Below are 16,523 nucleotides of genomic sequence, written 5' to 3' on the forward strand. Positions count from 1 at the left end.
CGTATTGAACTAACAGAAAATTTACTTTACGGATCATTCAACATCAAATCCGACTATTTTTTGCGTTCGATATCAAGGATTTTAGTGAAATTAAAATACGCCGTAGTCCACGTAAAATTAGAACGATGGAATCCAAACTAGCAGGTTTCATGGCAGTTTCAATGGTGCTATTTATAACTTTGAGAAAGTTTCACCGACCGCCTCCATTTTAATTTAAATAACGTATATACAGGGAATTTTCAATTACAAGTCCACTAATAAATAAACTTTTATAAAATGATACTTGTAAAAAATTATTACTAGCAAATTAGTAGACAGCGTACTGTGGATTTGATAATAATTATTATATTAATAAATCGTATGAGTATTAAGTATTAATTCTAGATGCAAATCTTTGAATAACCTTACTGCTCACATGAAAAGTGATATGTATTATTAAAATTTTATTGATTAAAATGATATTTTTATCAAAATAAATCATAATGATGCACAGCACACAAAAACACGTAATTGTTGTGACATTTTTCTAAACTGCAGTGTAACTTCGTTCTCGAATTTCATCGACATTTAGATTAACACAATAACTTAACTCGTGGCAGCACAATGCATGTCAGACTATAATGAAATATTTCGATACAACGGTATAAAAGGATACATAGTGAATAATTCATAGCAACTACCAATACATCGTATATTATTTCAGGACAGAAAACAATTTAGTAGATAGTATTACATATATTACCATTTTAAATTAAAACTAAGTAATTATATCGACTCGAGACGTGACTAATAGTAGTATTTAAACCGATATAAAAACAGCAACAATGGCTTTCGCGTCGTGCATTCTTGCTCTATTCAAAGATGAAGTTCTTACTCTTTATGGTTATTGCCACATTCGTACTGGCAGTAAAATGTCAAAATTTGACGGAAGTCGTAAAAACAAATAAAGGACCTGTTCAAGGAATCACATTGACCACCGTGTATCATCACAAAGCGTATTCTGCTTTCTTTGGGATTCCCTTTGCAAAACCACCTGTAGGCGACCTGAGATTTCAAGTAAGACATGTTTGTAATGTACTTGTAACTCCAATCCATGCAAACTGTTTACTTCAGAGTCGTGAAACTCTAATTTTTAATAAATAATAACACAAAGTGACTTGGTAAAATTAACGACAGTGATATATAAAGAATTCACAAATATAATAAAGTATAAATTCAATTAGAAACATTGTATTAGAATGAAAAATGATAAAATACAAATTCAGGTCAGAACCTGAAGACAATATATCGAAATCACTATAAATATTGTCACGTAAAAGTCAGAATGAACTTTTTCTTTCTCTATTTTCAAAATACATGCTTTTATAAACCTAATAGTTGAATCAAGCACACTTAAATCACGATACAGTATATAACAGGTTACTTATTTTTAAATTTTTTAAATTGGCTACAATATTTTAGTACCATATAGATAATTATTTTATTCGTTAACTGTAGCCACCTGTTGAACCAAATTCCTGGTCGGAAGTGTTAAACGCAACACAGGAAAGTCCACTGTGCCCACAAATGCTAGAAATTGAAAATGTCTTTGGTGGAAACGAAGACTGTCTATACCTGAATGTATACACTCCTCTGGTAAGCATTTTTAATACAAAAAAAAACAAATACACAGTGAGCACGAACAATGCAAGTTTTATTTGTTCATTCAGAAATATTTCATTTTATAACACGAACTGTTGTCTTTATTCTAACAGTAACTGAAAATCTTTATTATTTATTCGTTATTCGATATTTCCATTTATATAAAAATTATTCCCACCTTCGAATACAATATTCGCCACAACATTTACGATTTTCTCGTCATAGTACGCCTTCGTTAAAGTATTAAATTATATGCGTAGAAGCATTACCGACGCCTCGCGCAATATTGCAACGTCGTCTATTGGTAGACGCATCACTTTGTCTCACAGACACGGTGCTAATAAATAAGACTGCCATGCAAGCAGAGATGAATGATGGCACGATCTTTCACCCCTGGTGCGCTAATATAATAGATACGGTACAGATCTTTTAAGATTTATTACATCGTGAACGTGCTTTTTCCTCGAATTTTTTAACAGCTGCATTTTACGAACATTAAACCACTAAAACCGGTAGTGGTTTGGATATATGGCGGTGGATTCGAAGCGGGAACTACTGCTAAGAGCGTATATGGACCTGATAGGATCCTGGAGGAAGATATAGTCCTGGTCGACATGAACTATCGTCTTAATATTTTAGGTATCGATAAAATTCTCTACTGCTATACAATGATTATCAATTCAGACAGAAACAATTTCTCATCAAATTTTACAGGATTTCTGGCATTGGAGATTCCTGGTGCAACAGGAAATCAAGGTTTGAAGGATCAGAATCTGGCTCTACAGTGGGTGCAAAAGAACATCGCCAAGTTCGGTGGTAATCCTGATCGCGTAACTATAATGGGCGAGAGTGCTGGTGCTGTATCGATGACGTATCATATGATATCGCCTAAATCGCGAGGTGAGAATATTGACCAAATTTTTATTAAGTCACAGGTAGCGAACATGTTTAATTTGTCAGCTAACACTGAATCGTTTCAATCAGGTTTGTTCCATCAAGTCATAATTCAAAGTGGTTCAGCTTTGGCCCCGTGGGGATACAAGTCACCAACAGCGTCCAAATGGACTGCCTATGAGTTGGCTAAACGTATAAATATTACTGCCAAGAGTGACTCTGATCTGCTAGCCTCTTTGAAGAAAGCTGATGTCAAACCTCTTATAAAGGCAGCTGCGAGTATGACCAATCACGAACTACCGGTACGATTGCAATAACTATTTTTGGAGGTTTTATTTTATGCAACAGACTCAAAAGTAGACTTCCAGAAATTTTGAGATCCAGAATCACCTTTCTTCCTGGGTTAGGTTCCTTGTGGACTTTGTTGATCTGTCATTTTTGCATCGATCAAAAGTACAATAGTTCAAGAATATGCTCAAGAAATAACACTGATGTTAAGGTGGAAATGATGGTGTGTTCCAGCACCAGTCTACTTTTTCCAAACACGTTGAAAATCACTTATTACTAATGAACAGAGACCTGAGAACAATTGTCTAGATAGGGCTAGCATATCCACTTAAACAAACACTATTTCGAAGCATTATCAGAATAAAATCGAGTCGATTTTCCTGTTAAAGGTTCCTCTGAGAATAGCATTCGTGCCTACGTCTGAAAGTGGAGACGATGCCTTCATAAGTGACTGTCCAATATCGTACTTTGAATCCGGAAACTTCAGTCACGTGCCTACGATGCTTGGTTACACAGCGGAAGAGACAATTTTGTACTCAATAGGTAATGATAAATATGTACACACGATTACCGTATGCCAACAGAATAAAGTATTTTCAGAATTATGAATGAAAATTTGAAGCGTAGATAAATATTATGGAAAACCAGGTACAGACATTTTATTCTTTCTGATATTCGATTAAGCATTTTTACTTTTTTCTTATGGTAACTAATAAGTGTTGTAATTTTTTTACGTTTAACAGGATTAGATAAAGAACGTTACGAGGTGCAAGAGAAGTTATTGAGTCTTACTAAGGTTCTAGATTTGACAGGTCACAACAATCTTATGATAAATGTGATGAATTCTGTTGTGAACGACACTGTATGGGAGATCATAAAGGTATTTCAGTTATTATTCGGATTTTATTTAAACGTCTTTGCTTAAAATTCACTATGTTTCTTACTAATTTCAGGCCTCATCTATATACGTCTTCTCTGGGCCAGTTGACCTCACGCAAAGGTATTTGGTCAAGCACAATGGTAATAAACCAGTTTATTTCTTTCGACTGTCGTACCGTTCGAATCAGAATTACCACTTATTAGCGAATCCTCATATAAACGGTGACTATTCTTATTGTATTACTTCCATAATATTATTTCTACCAAGGCTTTTAAAATTTTAACTTCAAATTATTTTCTAAGTTTTATCATTCTTCCTCAATAATTATGTATGCATAAAACCGCGGTAGGAATAGTGTTAAAAAATTTAATATCTTTTCACTTATTTGGAGTGCCACATATCCTAGATATTATTAGCCAATAAGTAGTTTATGAAAATCTTGATATCCACCATTTTAGGTACATCTCATGCTGACGATCTTCCTCTGATATTCCACATGGAGAACTTTCCCACCGATCCAAACCATCAGTTCAATCGATACTCCCAGCGGGTAGTTTCGATGTGGGCAAACTTCATAAAGAGTGGGTAAGCGAATGTGAAATTTATCGACGATTCAAGAGCAATATTTACTGCATTGGAAAACTGTCGATCAAAAAATAATCTATTCGTCAAAATGTGTTTGCGTAGTAGAAAATGTCCAATGAATAATATCAAAAATACGAAAATTAGAAATAAGGCTGTAACCGATTTATAGAAAGTTTTTTATAATTTTTAAATTTTATTACAAACATTTTAAATTTATAGCTAGGAATAGTATAGTAGTAGTGTTATTTTCTTTTTGCAATATTAAGAAATATTCTTATATTATTAAATCATTTCGTTTCATAAATGATACTACACTCATAGTTAATATAATTCGATGTTTACTTGTTGTTCCCGAAATCTAACATTACATTATGTTTGCAGCAATCCTACTCCGTCTAATTCGAACGTGAGCGGTGCACGTTGGATAACGTCAAGAAAGCAGGGATTTCAACTCGATATAGGAAACGGCAAATTTGTAATGCAAAATCGTTTTATAGTTTCACGGGATGCAGCGATTGAGCAGGCTTATTACAATGGTTTACCTGTTACATCCCAGTGTAAGAATTATCCTTTCGGCAATCCCAGTCTGTTCTAACAGCAACAAGCAGTCAACAAAGGCTCGCTTAACTCCAAAGAGCAAGTCACAACCCTATGTGAAAGTATTTATGCGTTCCATAAATATTGCAAGTAGCTCCATTATAAAGTTCCGTCATATACTAGGAGAGGTATTATGGACCCCACTGGCTTTTATAGCGAAATATAAAACACTTGGATGCATCTTATCTGCGAAGTCCTCTACGAATAACAATTGTACGTTTAAAAGAGAAATTTCAAGCGTTTGTACTTCTTAAGACTGTGATTATAGTGCGGAAATATTTTATGTACATTGGTAGGAAATATATTATATAATAATAAAGGAAGAGTCTTTTATCTGTATCCCTTCATCCTTTGTTTTTTTCTTCTCGGAATATCAAAAGCAGGCAATTTTATATAATAATGAATCATTTTTCCTTTAAATAATGTTGCGATGGATCGAACATTAATTGAAAAATGAAATTAGAATTAGTAAAGCTTAAAAATTGTAAAGAAATTGAGTGTTACGAGGGAAATTATGAAACTTCAATCTGAAAATTGATTAAATAATAATTAAAGGATTCGTATACTGTTTGTATGTCGATTTACTACAATACAGCAAAATTTTTCAATTTTCATACGTGAAAAGTAATTTATTCCTAAATATAATTAATCTTTTTTTAAATTCATTGACAATTTTATTATTATGAATCTGCCAATAATTATAGAATATATTTATTGTAATGTGCATTATAAAGGTACATTTTTAAATTTGTAATTGACGACGAATTTCAAAGTTAATGAATCATTATTTTTAAGTTATACTCTAGTATTATAATTCAAACTAAGATATAAATTAAAAATTTTGCGCTCTTAAAATTTTTTCTTAAATGTAATCATTAAATTAAAAGCTTTGGTATATATTATACGATATATTACAATTAATAAATCGTACACTTACTAGTAATTACATTTTGGGCATAATTCTTTAAATAAATTTAAGTATGAAATTAAGAATTATGTTACTAACATTTTAAAACATTAAGAAAAACCTGACGATGTTTCTCACGATTGACTAGCTTTTATAGAAACTATTGCTCTGCCAAGTGGAACAAATGTAAAATAATATAATAATGTAAAAATTACGACTCATCCCAATGATATACCAATTGAAATTCTTCATAATCCAAAATAATAAGTAATCGTCACTTTGCTTTTCTAGACTGTTAGATCTTCAGACACCACTTTTATCAATATTTTATCAAATTTACTGTTAGTAACTATGATAGCTCAACGCGTTGGTAAAATACACATGGAACTGCGACGAAATATTGCAGCGCTATGTAAAAGAATGTACCTAGTGCAACTGCCACTGCGTCGTATATTATTTTACGAAAGACAACTAAGAAGATAATACTACATATATTATCATTTTTAATGTAAACGGCGTAATTATGTCCATACGAAACGTGGAGATTAGGGCTATATAAACCGATATAGGAACTGCACTAAGCGTGTCGTGTGTGCATACTTCGAGCAAAGATGAAGTGCTTACTCTTAGTGGTCATTGCTATCTTTGCAACGGCAGTAAAATGTCAAAGTTTTACGGAAGTCGTATACACAGAGAAAGGACCGATTCGAGGAGCAATTTTCGAGACTGTGTATAATAAGATACAGTTTTCTGAATTCCTTGGGATTCCCTATGCGGAACCACCCCTAGGTAAACTCAGATACGAGGTAAGACACGACGTTGAATATGTCTGATAAACTTCTGTGTGACTTATGTAATTGGTATGAGATGATTGCACAGCGAACAATTTAATTCTAAAACACTGGGGTATAATATTAAACTGAGCGTTTCAGTCAACTACTGAGCTCTCCTCAGGGTTGGCAATGTAGTACGCATATATGCATTCCATAATAGTAATGATAACGTAGTACATTTACAGACCTACTCCAAAATTAACTAAAATATATTGTCACGAAATTGACAATTTTTTTTGTGTCAAACACAGCCCCCTGTTGAAATTGGTCCCTGGACGGAAGTGTTAAATGCTACACAGGATATTGAAGGGTGTCCACAGTTGCAGTTTAATTCGTTTCATGGAAACGAAGATTGTCTATATTTGAACGTATACACGCCAGCGGTAAACCTTTCGCATATAATATTAAGTCCCATAAGTTAACAGTTATAATTAGACCGCAGATCTTTATGCAAATTTATAGTTAATGAAACGGGAACTTTATAGACGGTTGTATCAACCCCTAAATATAATAATTCGTATCTTACTTTACGTACTTTTTATATTTTTAACGGTAAGTGCATTTTATATTTTTTTTGAGAATTAAAATTTCCTATAAATGCATAAACATCCACAGTCTAGTTATAATAGAGGAACAAATGGTACAGATCTTTCTACATTTGCTATATCGTGAATGCAAATATTTCTTGAATTATTTGGCAGTTGGAATTCGACGAGTTTTTCAGTTTGAAACCTGTTGTTGTTTGGATTCACGGAGGTGGATTCATAACTGGTACCGGTGCTAAGAGTGTATATGGACCTGACAGATTATTAGAGAAAGATCTTGTTGTAGTGGCCATGAACTACCGCCTTGGTCCTTGTGGTATCGATACAAATACTCTACTTCTATACAATGATTATCAATTCCGATAGAAACAATTTCTCATCAAATTTTACAGGATTTCTGTCATTGGACATTCCTGGTGCAACAGGAAATCAAGGTTTGAAGGATCAGAATCTGGCTCTACAGTGGGTGCAAAAGAACATCGCCAAGTTCGGTGGTGATCCTGATCGTGTAACTATAATGGGTGAGAGTGCTGGTGCTGTATCGATGACGTATCATATGATATCGCCTAAATCGCGAGGTGAGAATATTGACCAAATTTTTATTAAGTCACAGTTAGCGAACATGTTTAATTTGTCAGCTAACACTGAATCGTTTCGATCAGGTTTGTTCCATCAAGTCATAGTTCAAAGTGGTTCAGCTTTGGCCCCGTGGGGATACAAGTCACCAACAGCGTCTAAATGGACTGCCTATGAGTTGGCTAAACGTATAAATATTACTGCTAAGACCGACTCTGATCTTCTGGCCGCTCTGAAAGAAGTTGATATCAAGACTCTTGTAACGGAAGCGACGATTATGACGAACGTAGAACTACCGGTATGATTGTAGAAATTATATTCAGCTCAACGAGTTCAATTAGTATTATACAAATGCACGTGACAGAGTTTATTTCTAAACATCAACAACTGATTAGCATTTGGCAGCTGGGATCATTGTATTTGTCACGTGATTTGCAAATGAACGTTTTGTTTATCTACCCTGATTCGACTTGTAAAACACGGTATAAGTATTTTGAAAATTTCGTTAGATGATTCCCTGTAATTCCTCATATTCTGATTTCAATATAGTATAAAAAAAATATACTTCCACAGTTTTTGCATTTCTATGATTAATGTATTCCTAGACATTCCTATAAAAGTTTCTTTCACGCTTCTATTTTAATAAGTCTTAAAACTATTTATAGAAATACTTTTAAAAATACTGCTTTCAAGCGTTATCAGAATAAAACTGTGTCACTACATATCAGTTCAATCTTTACAGATTCCTCTCAGAATAGCATTCGTGCCTACGTCTGAAACCGGAGATGATGCCTTCATAGATGATTGTCCTTTATCGTACTTTGAATCCGGAAACTTCAGTCACGTGCCTACGTTGTTAGGTTACACTGCGGAAGAGACAATTTTGTACACGATAGGTAATGATACGTTTCATTGTTACGATCTATTTTCTTCTCCAATTTTTAAAGTCATGATCGATCAATACTACAGTATTCCCTCGCTAGTCGACTGAATTTCTCCCCGTTGAGAAGACGCGAAGTCATCTTCATTATTTTGATCCCTTTTCAACGAGAGATCCGTCGATTTTAATCGTTCACAAGTGTAAATTTAACCTCCTTGGACTTCAAAATGGTAGCTCCTGTATACTAAAACCTTTTATATTTCTATTTTTTAACTATATTTAGATATTCAGAAATGACTCGAATAATTAGTAAAGTTTCAATTGTAAGAAGTCAGGAATCAGTTAATACTATTTTATCAATGCAATTAATTTGCAAGGTTCTTGGCTACTTTTCAACGGGAATTAATTATTTTTCTTTGGGTGATAGGATTAGATAATGTACGTTACGAGCTACAACAGAAGTTATTGAGTCTTACTAAGGTACTAGATCTGACAGGCCATAATAATCTCGTCATAAACGTGGTTAACTCTATTTTGAACGACACTGTATGGGAGATCATAAAGGTATTTCAATTATTATTTGGATTTTATTTAAACATTTTTGCATTAAATTCACTACGTTTCTTGACATTTCCAGGCTTCGTCTGTATACGACTTCTCCGGGCCAGTAGATCTCACGCAAAGATTTTTGACAAAGAACAATGGCGATGAACCTACTTATTTCTATCGTCTGTCGTACAATACGAATCATAATTATCACAAAGTGGCGAATCCGCATATAAGCGGTAATTATTTCCTTGATGAAATTAATAACTGACAAGTTTTTATCCATCAGAACTTTATGAAAATCTCGATATTTACTGTTTTAGGTACGTCTCATGCTGACGATCTTCCTTTAATATTTTACTTTGTCGGAGATTCCACAGATCCGTCGGATCCATACAATATTTACTGCGATAGGGTCGTTACGTTGTGGGCGAACTTCATAAAGTATGGGTGAGTAAATTATGAGTTTGATAAACTGTGGTTTATAATCTGTCGTTGGAAAGAATCTATTTACTTACTTTATGTCCATTTGGAAATCAATAAGATGATTATTATTTATTTTTTCTTATTATACATATGCAATATTGTCATTTTTATATGCACGACCATTATTATTATTATTGATTAAAATATTTTTGTTTTGCCGATCTCACGATCAATTACATTTGAGGAATAGTGTATATAAGTATGAAACAAGTAAATAAGTTCACACTGAAAAATGTTTTAGTCCAGTTTTTAAATATTATCTTTGGTCTAAGGTAATATAAAATATATTGCAATAATATAATTATGTTCACAGAAATCCTACTCCGTTTGCGTTTAACCTGGACGGTACACACTGGGAACCTTCAGGAGAGGAAGGATTTCAACTAGACATGGGAAACGAACAATTCCTAATGAACGACCGGTTTATCGTTTCCCGAGATGCGTTGGTCGAGCAAATCTATTACGATGGTTTACCTGTTACGTCTCAGTGCAAGAATTATCCCTTCAGCTCTCCGAGCATATACTAATTAAAAGAAACTGTCAGCAGGCATTGTCTTAACTCTAACGAGTAGCAAAATACATTTTGCAAAAGTATCTATGCGTTTTGACAATATTATAATTCCATTAAAAAAACGTGTAATATACTAGAGCAAGTATTTATAGATCCCAATGGCTTCTCTAGCGAAATACAAAAACATCTAAAGTAATATTTGTTAATCTTGTGATTACAGTGTAATAAAATTTTATGTATGTTATTGGAAATATATTAAATAATATTGAAGCACACATTGTGTTTGAATGTATATTTTATATAAAAGGAGAAAGTCTTCAGTTTCCACTGTCTTAAAACAGTCTAAACTGAATGTAAAAATTAGTAGTACGTTGCCTCGTAAAAGAGGAAAAGAAAACCTGGTCATTTGACCAGCCATGCTAGGAATGGGTATACATGAAGTGTCGGTAGGTTTAGTGTTAACGCGAAGGTTTATGTCATCGATTAGATCATATTTCCAATGGAGATCTCCCTAATAAGGGAGATAAAATGTTCACATTTATCGTGGACGTCAGTTTTATATCTATTCGGAGAATACTGTATTAAAACATCAAAACAGTCACCCGTTTTACGATTTTGTATTATTAAATTTAATTTATCACTAGTATGACAGCAGCAGCGAAGACTATGATGTACATAGAACTATCAGTATGTTTCAGTGTTAAAATTAATTCAGTTCCTTTCAAAAATAAATTTACTATTTAGTTTTACAGTCCTTGAAGAATCAGGAGTCGTTGAGGGCATTTCGTGACACGTGCCGTGGACGCGCGTGCATTCGACACGAGGCAGAAAAAAGAACGATCAGTAGCGCCTATGAAAACTTTTTATTAAAAAGACAAGGGCTGTATTCGCGGAATAAAGCGTTTAACAATTATATTCACGCCTTCGTCATTTATCCCTAAATGTTCGACGTTAACTAATAAACTCTTATTCAAAATAAATAGTATTATAAGATTTTTAAGCTTTATAATTGCATTGAAATCATTAAATCAACTAGGGAGTCGTGACACGATTTCCTGTTGTCAGATTGATTTTTGCTTTTACAAAAATTATTATTTTGCCACATGAAACAAATCTCAGACGTGGAATGAAAAACATTTTTCATAGCTTAAGGTTCACGCTAACTTGGATCGATCTGAACTCACTCGTGCACAGTGCATGAAAAGCCCCTCCACAATAATACATAATCCTCGTATCGTTTCTCTGAACAATAGCGTATGTTCGTTCCAAGTCTCCAAACGCCATGTTACTTTTATCAGTGATTCAGTTCTCGGTTATTACAATAACTCAATCCACTTTTACAGCACACGTCATGGTACAATTAAATATTTAGGTGGAATGATAGAAAAGAATATAATAAATAATTCATAACTACCATACTGCGTCGTATATTGTTTCACGAAAGACAACTTGGTAGATAATATTATAATACAAATATATTACCATTTCAAATTAAAACTACGCACAAATATCGACCAAAAACGTGAATATTAGGACTATATAAGCAGACGTAAAAACCGCAACAACCCTGTCGCGTCGTGCATACACACTTCGAGCAAAGATGAAGTACTCGCTCTTTGTGGTCATTGCTATATTCGCAACGGCAGTAAAATGTCAAAATGTTACGCAAGTCGTACAAACGAACAAGGGGCCAGTTCAAGGGGCCACACTTAAGACGGTATTTAATAAGAAAGAATATTCTGCTTTCATTGGCATTCCGTATGCAATACCACCTGTAGATGACCTCAGATTTAAGGTAAAACATAAAATAATGTACATATCATGAATTTTTATGTGACTTATGTTGTTGGAATGGAAAGATTGACAGAATTTAATTCTAAAACGTTAGTATATAATATTAAACCCAGCCTTTTGCTTAACTGGCCCTCATTAAAGGTATGTAAATTAAGTATATGAAGTACTTGTATAGTAGCAACGATAATGTAGTCAACGTTGCATAAAGAATTTCTTGAGAATTGAATATACATAAGAAACCGAAATACACGTTTTTATGAACTAATAAATTTTTACTGTATAGTTGACATTTGGATATAAGGAGGTTGATAAATAATTCTAATATCAATGAAAAAGGATACACGTAATATAGAATCACATGTTACAAAATGCTTAATAATGTATACTCAAACAAAGATAGTCGAACGAGACGATGAGTTTATTTTATTCTATAGATTAGGAATTGAGTCGTTTAAATTGATCATTTCTATTCTACAAACAATATGTTATTACGGGGATCCAAAATTGAGTACAAGATATTGTAATATTTTAACATAAGATTAATAATTTTTCTATTTGCCAAACATAGCCTCCCGTGGAAGCAGAACCCTGGTTTGATGTGATGAATGTAACGGAGGATAAATCAGTATGTCCACAAATGGCCAATGGTACAGTTATTGGAAGTGAAGATTGTCTGTACTTGAACGTGTATACACCATTGGTAAGCCTTCTTTATATATTTAATTCGAAAATAAAAACACTGTATTCGAACACTAAAGTACGAGTGGAATCAACATATTCGTGATATTCACTCAACCGAATTATGAAATTTTAATCCTTTCGTTATGAAATATTTAATTCGATAATTTAAATTGCAATTTGTATCGAGTAAGAACTAAGAAGTTATCAATTGATTATTCGACTATTATTCCACAATGTTACCTCAACATTTTTAAGATCACGTGGTGCAGATCTTTTCAAAGTTACTAATCATTGTGCTTCTTTCATTAATTTGTTGACAGACGGATTTCAACAAGATTGAAACATTGAAAGCGGTGTTAGTTTGGATACACGGTGGTGGATTCATATCAGGAACCAGTGCTAAGAGTCTGTATGGTCCTGACTCGTTCATAGAGGAAGACATCATCCTGGTCGACATGAACTATCGTCTTAATATTTTAGGTATCCATAGAATTTTCTACTGTTATACGATAATTATCAACTCGGATACAAACAATTTGTCACCCAATTTTACAGGATTTCTGTCAATGATAATGCCTGACGCAATGGGAAATCAAGGTTTAAAGGATCAAAATCTGGCTCTGCGATGGGTACAAGAGAATATCGCCAAGTTTGGTGGGGACCCTAATCGTGTAACCATAATGGGCGAGAGTGCTGGTGCCGCGTCAGCATCTTATCACATAATATCACCTAAATCACGAAGTGAGAATGTTCGCAAAATTTTTTATCAAGTCACAGTTAGCGAACAATATCCTTTACTTAGAGTATTGCTGTCATCTGACGATGAATTTCTTTTTTAGATTTGTTTCAGAAAGTCATAGTTCATAGTGGTTCTTCTTTGGCTCCGTGGGGATACAAGTCACCAACAGCGTCTAAATGGACTGCCTATGAGTTGGCTAAACGTATGAATATTACTGCTAAGAGCGACTCTGATCTTCTAGCCTGTCTGAAAAAAGCTGATATCAAGGATCTGATACCAGCAGCCACGGAAATGACCAACGACAACCTGCCGGTATGATTGCAATAACTGCGTTAAGAACTTCATAAGAATGCAATTTCTCGTAATGAAACTGCACTATTTATATCGATGCTGTAAATGATTATTCGTGGTTCTTTTCTTTAAAGAAGTGTTTAACGATAATTCTTGCACTCGAAATAAATAACAGGTTTAATGAGATTCATGGAAATCTTTTGATGATATTGTCAAACTCAACGAAGATACTTTTACAAACATGGATGTTTGGTGTTTAATTTATTAATAGAAAGGAGTAATTAAGTTATCAACATTATTCTAAATTTTTTTCCACATCTTCTTATAATAACATTACCAATTTTAAAGGTACCGATGAGAATAGCGTTCGTACCTACGTCTGAAACCGGGAATGATGCCTTCATAGATGATTGTCCTATATCGTATTTCCAATCCGGAAACTATAATCACGTACCTATGATGTTCGGTTACACTGCGGAAGAGGCAATTTTGTACTCAATAGGTATGATACGTTTGATTGTTACAATCTGTTTTCTTTTCTAATTTTTAAAGTCATGATCGATCAATACTACGGTATTCCTTCGCTAGTCGACAGAATCTCTCCCCGTTGAGAAGACGCGAAGTCATCTTCATTATTTTGATCCCTTTTCAACGAGAGATCCGTCGATTCTAACCGCTCACAAGTGTAAATTTAAATTTGGACTTCAAACTGTAATTCATTTCTTTTCCTAATTTTTAAATTTTCTGATTAATTCACCAATATTACAGCATTCGCTCGCATACTAACTTTTGTTCCTCATTGAAAAGAAGTTTAATATCGTCTAAAACGGTCGATTAGAGCGTCCAGTAACTGTGACTTTAAATACTAATAGATTACACTTTGTAGCGGTGTCTACTAGCTCAAATATTTAGATTGTATACTAAGTCATAATTTGCTATATTTTATAATAGTAAAATTATCTATATAGGTTTGTAAAGCTTTTCTGATGAAAGTAAGTCCAAACATGACCTAATTTAGACTATTTTTAATTACACGTATATATTTAAAATTCGTCCAGGAATTATTCAAAATATATATGATTAGAAATAGTCCCAGTTCTTCTAAACTCATCGAAGACTTCGAAGCGTGACTACGTGTTGTAAAATACTTCGTACACATATCGAATTATTTTTAATTAATTGTTAGGCACCTTCGCTTCTCTTTAACAAGAATTAATTATATTTTGTTGCGTAACAGGATTGGATACTGAAAGATATGAGCTACAACAGAAGTTACTAGGTCTCACTAAGGTAGTAGATTTGACAGGTCACAATAATCTCATAGTAAACGTGGCTAACAATCTTTTGAACGACACTGTATGGGAGATCATAAAGGTATTTCAATTATTATTTGGATTTTATTTAAACATCTTCGTTTGTAATTTATTATTTCTCTTCCCATTTTTAGTCTTCATCTGTATACGTTTTCTCCGGACCAATGGATCTCATGCAAAGATTTGTGGCCAAGAGCAACGGTGATCTACCTGTCTATTTCTTCAGAGTGTCGTACAGGACGGAGTATAGTTACCACGAAAGAGTGAATCCTCACATAAACGGTTACTATTTTGTATACTTGTCATAAAAGTAGTTTCTTTGAAAAACGAATATCCTTATTCTATTCCATCATAATTATTCTTCGTATTTTACTTCAAATTTGAACTTTACGAAAACTTTCACGTCTACTGTTTCAGGTACTTCTCACGCTGACGATCTGGTTCTGTTCTTCCCTTTGCCTGGAAATCCCACCGATCCAAACCATCCATTCGTCATATACTCAAAGAAAGTTGTTGCGATGTGGGCGAACTTCATAAAATATGGGTGAGTGAACGTAGAATATATCGATTATTCTATATCAACGTTCTGTGTATCGATAGTGTAAAAACATCCTATATTATTACTTACAAAATTGCCCCACTTATTGCATATACACTTGATGAATTATTATTCTTTTCTCTTTTTGTACGTACAATCTTGTCTACCATTATTGTTGGTATTTCAATTTTTGTAATTGTTAGTCAATATAAAATTAAAATAAATATGTAAATATCCCATGGGTAACGTTCTGAGCAATCATACAATTGTTGGTCATTTATTTTTCAGTACACCTCCATTGCACTTAACGTCTGTTTAAATTGTAATTCGCCATATGGTTCTTGTTAATATATTATTATAAATACAATTATGTTCACAGGAACCCTACGCCTGATGATTCGGACGGTGCACATTGGGAACCTTCAGGGGAGCAGGGATTGCAAATGGATATCGGAAACGATGGATTCATAATGAAAGATCGTTTTATAGTCTCGCGGGATGCCGTGGTTATGAAGACGTATTATACTGGTTTACCTGTCACGTCTGAATGCAAGAATTATCCCTTTGGTGCTCCAAGCATATACTAATCGAAACAAGCAACCAGCAGATACTCCCTTAACTCTGAACAGCAGCACGATACTTTTTTAAAAATATTTTTTCGTTTCATCGACATTAAAAACAGCTCTATTAGACCTAATGATGTAATTTCAGAGGTATTGCGGTCTCATCTTAGCTGAAAAGTCCTCTGCTTGTTGGAATTATATATTGTAACAAGAGACATACAGTATTCTCTATTTTGAAGCTTTTATTGTACTTGTTAATATTGTGAAATTCGCAGACTTTAGTGAAAATATATTACAGAATAATGAAAGAAGTGTTTTTTAGCTGTTCACTTTCAACCCCTTTTTCTTATTTTATTAGGAATAAATAATTTTGCGTTGAAATTATGCTATTGAAGTAATGTTTTTAATGGGAATCGACTTGAATTTAAAAAAGTA

The 16,523-nt window shown here is 33.5% G+C and overlaps 3 protein-coding genes across 4 annotated transcripts in view; 2 read left to right on the plus strand and 1 right to left on the minus strand.

Moving 5' to 3' along the window:
• Nucleotides 1-16,523, minus strand: part of LOC143342774 (dipeptidase 1) — a 185,205-nt gene that overhangs the window by 97,039 nt on the left and 71,643 nt on the right. The window lies entirely within an intron of this gene.
• Nucleotides 808-5,204, plus strand: LOC143342771 (cholinesterase-like). The gene is made up of 10 exons (XM_076766990.1): nucleotides 808-1,056; nucleotides 1,498-1,635; nucleotides 2,121-2,280; nucleotides 2,356-2,541; nucleotides 2,626-2,837; nucleotides 3,213-3,366; nucleotides 3,567-3,703; nucleotides 3,777-3,924; nucleotides 4,162-4,288; nucleotides 4,670-5,204. The coding sequence occupies exons 1-10, from the start codon at nucleotides 862-864 to the stop codon at nucleotides 4,881-4,883; spliced, it is 1,671 nt and encodes a 556-aa protein (XP_076623105.1). The 5' UTR covers nucleotides 808-861; the 3' UTR covers nucleotides 4,884-5,204.
• On the plus strand, nucleotides 6,396-16,385 carry LOC143342778 (uncharacterized). The gene is made up of 20 exons (XM_076766999.1): nucleotides 6,396-6,598; nucleotides 6,877-7,008; nucleotides 7,327-7,486; nucleotides 7,563-7,748; nucleotides 7,833-8,044; nucleotides 8,489-8,642; nucleotides 9,054-9,190; nucleotides 9,264-9,411; nucleotides 9,496-9,622; nucleotides 9,972-10,183; nucleotides 11,717-11,964; nucleotides 12,532-12,663; nucleotides 12,965-13,124; nucleotides 13,200-13,385; nucleotides 13,484-13,695; nucleotides 14,023-14,176; nucleotides 14,912-15,048; nucleotides 15,122-15,269; nucleotides 15,405-15,531; nucleotides 15,905-16,385. The coding sequence occupies exons 1-20, from the start codon at nucleotides 6,404-6,406 to the stop codon at nucleotides 16,110-16,112; spliced, it is 3,375 nt and encodes a 1,124-aa protein (XP_076623114.1). The 5' UTR covers nucleotides 6,396-6,403; the 3' UTR covers nucleotides 16,113-16,385.

Source organism: Colletes latitarsis, chromosome 6 (assembly GCF_051014445.1).
Source record: "Colletes latitarsis isolate SP2378_abdomen chromosome 6, iyColLati1, whole genome shotgun sequence".
Taxonomy (NCBI): Eukaryota; Metazoa; Arthropoda; class Insecta; order Hymenoptera; family Colletidae; genus Colletes; species Colletes latitarsis.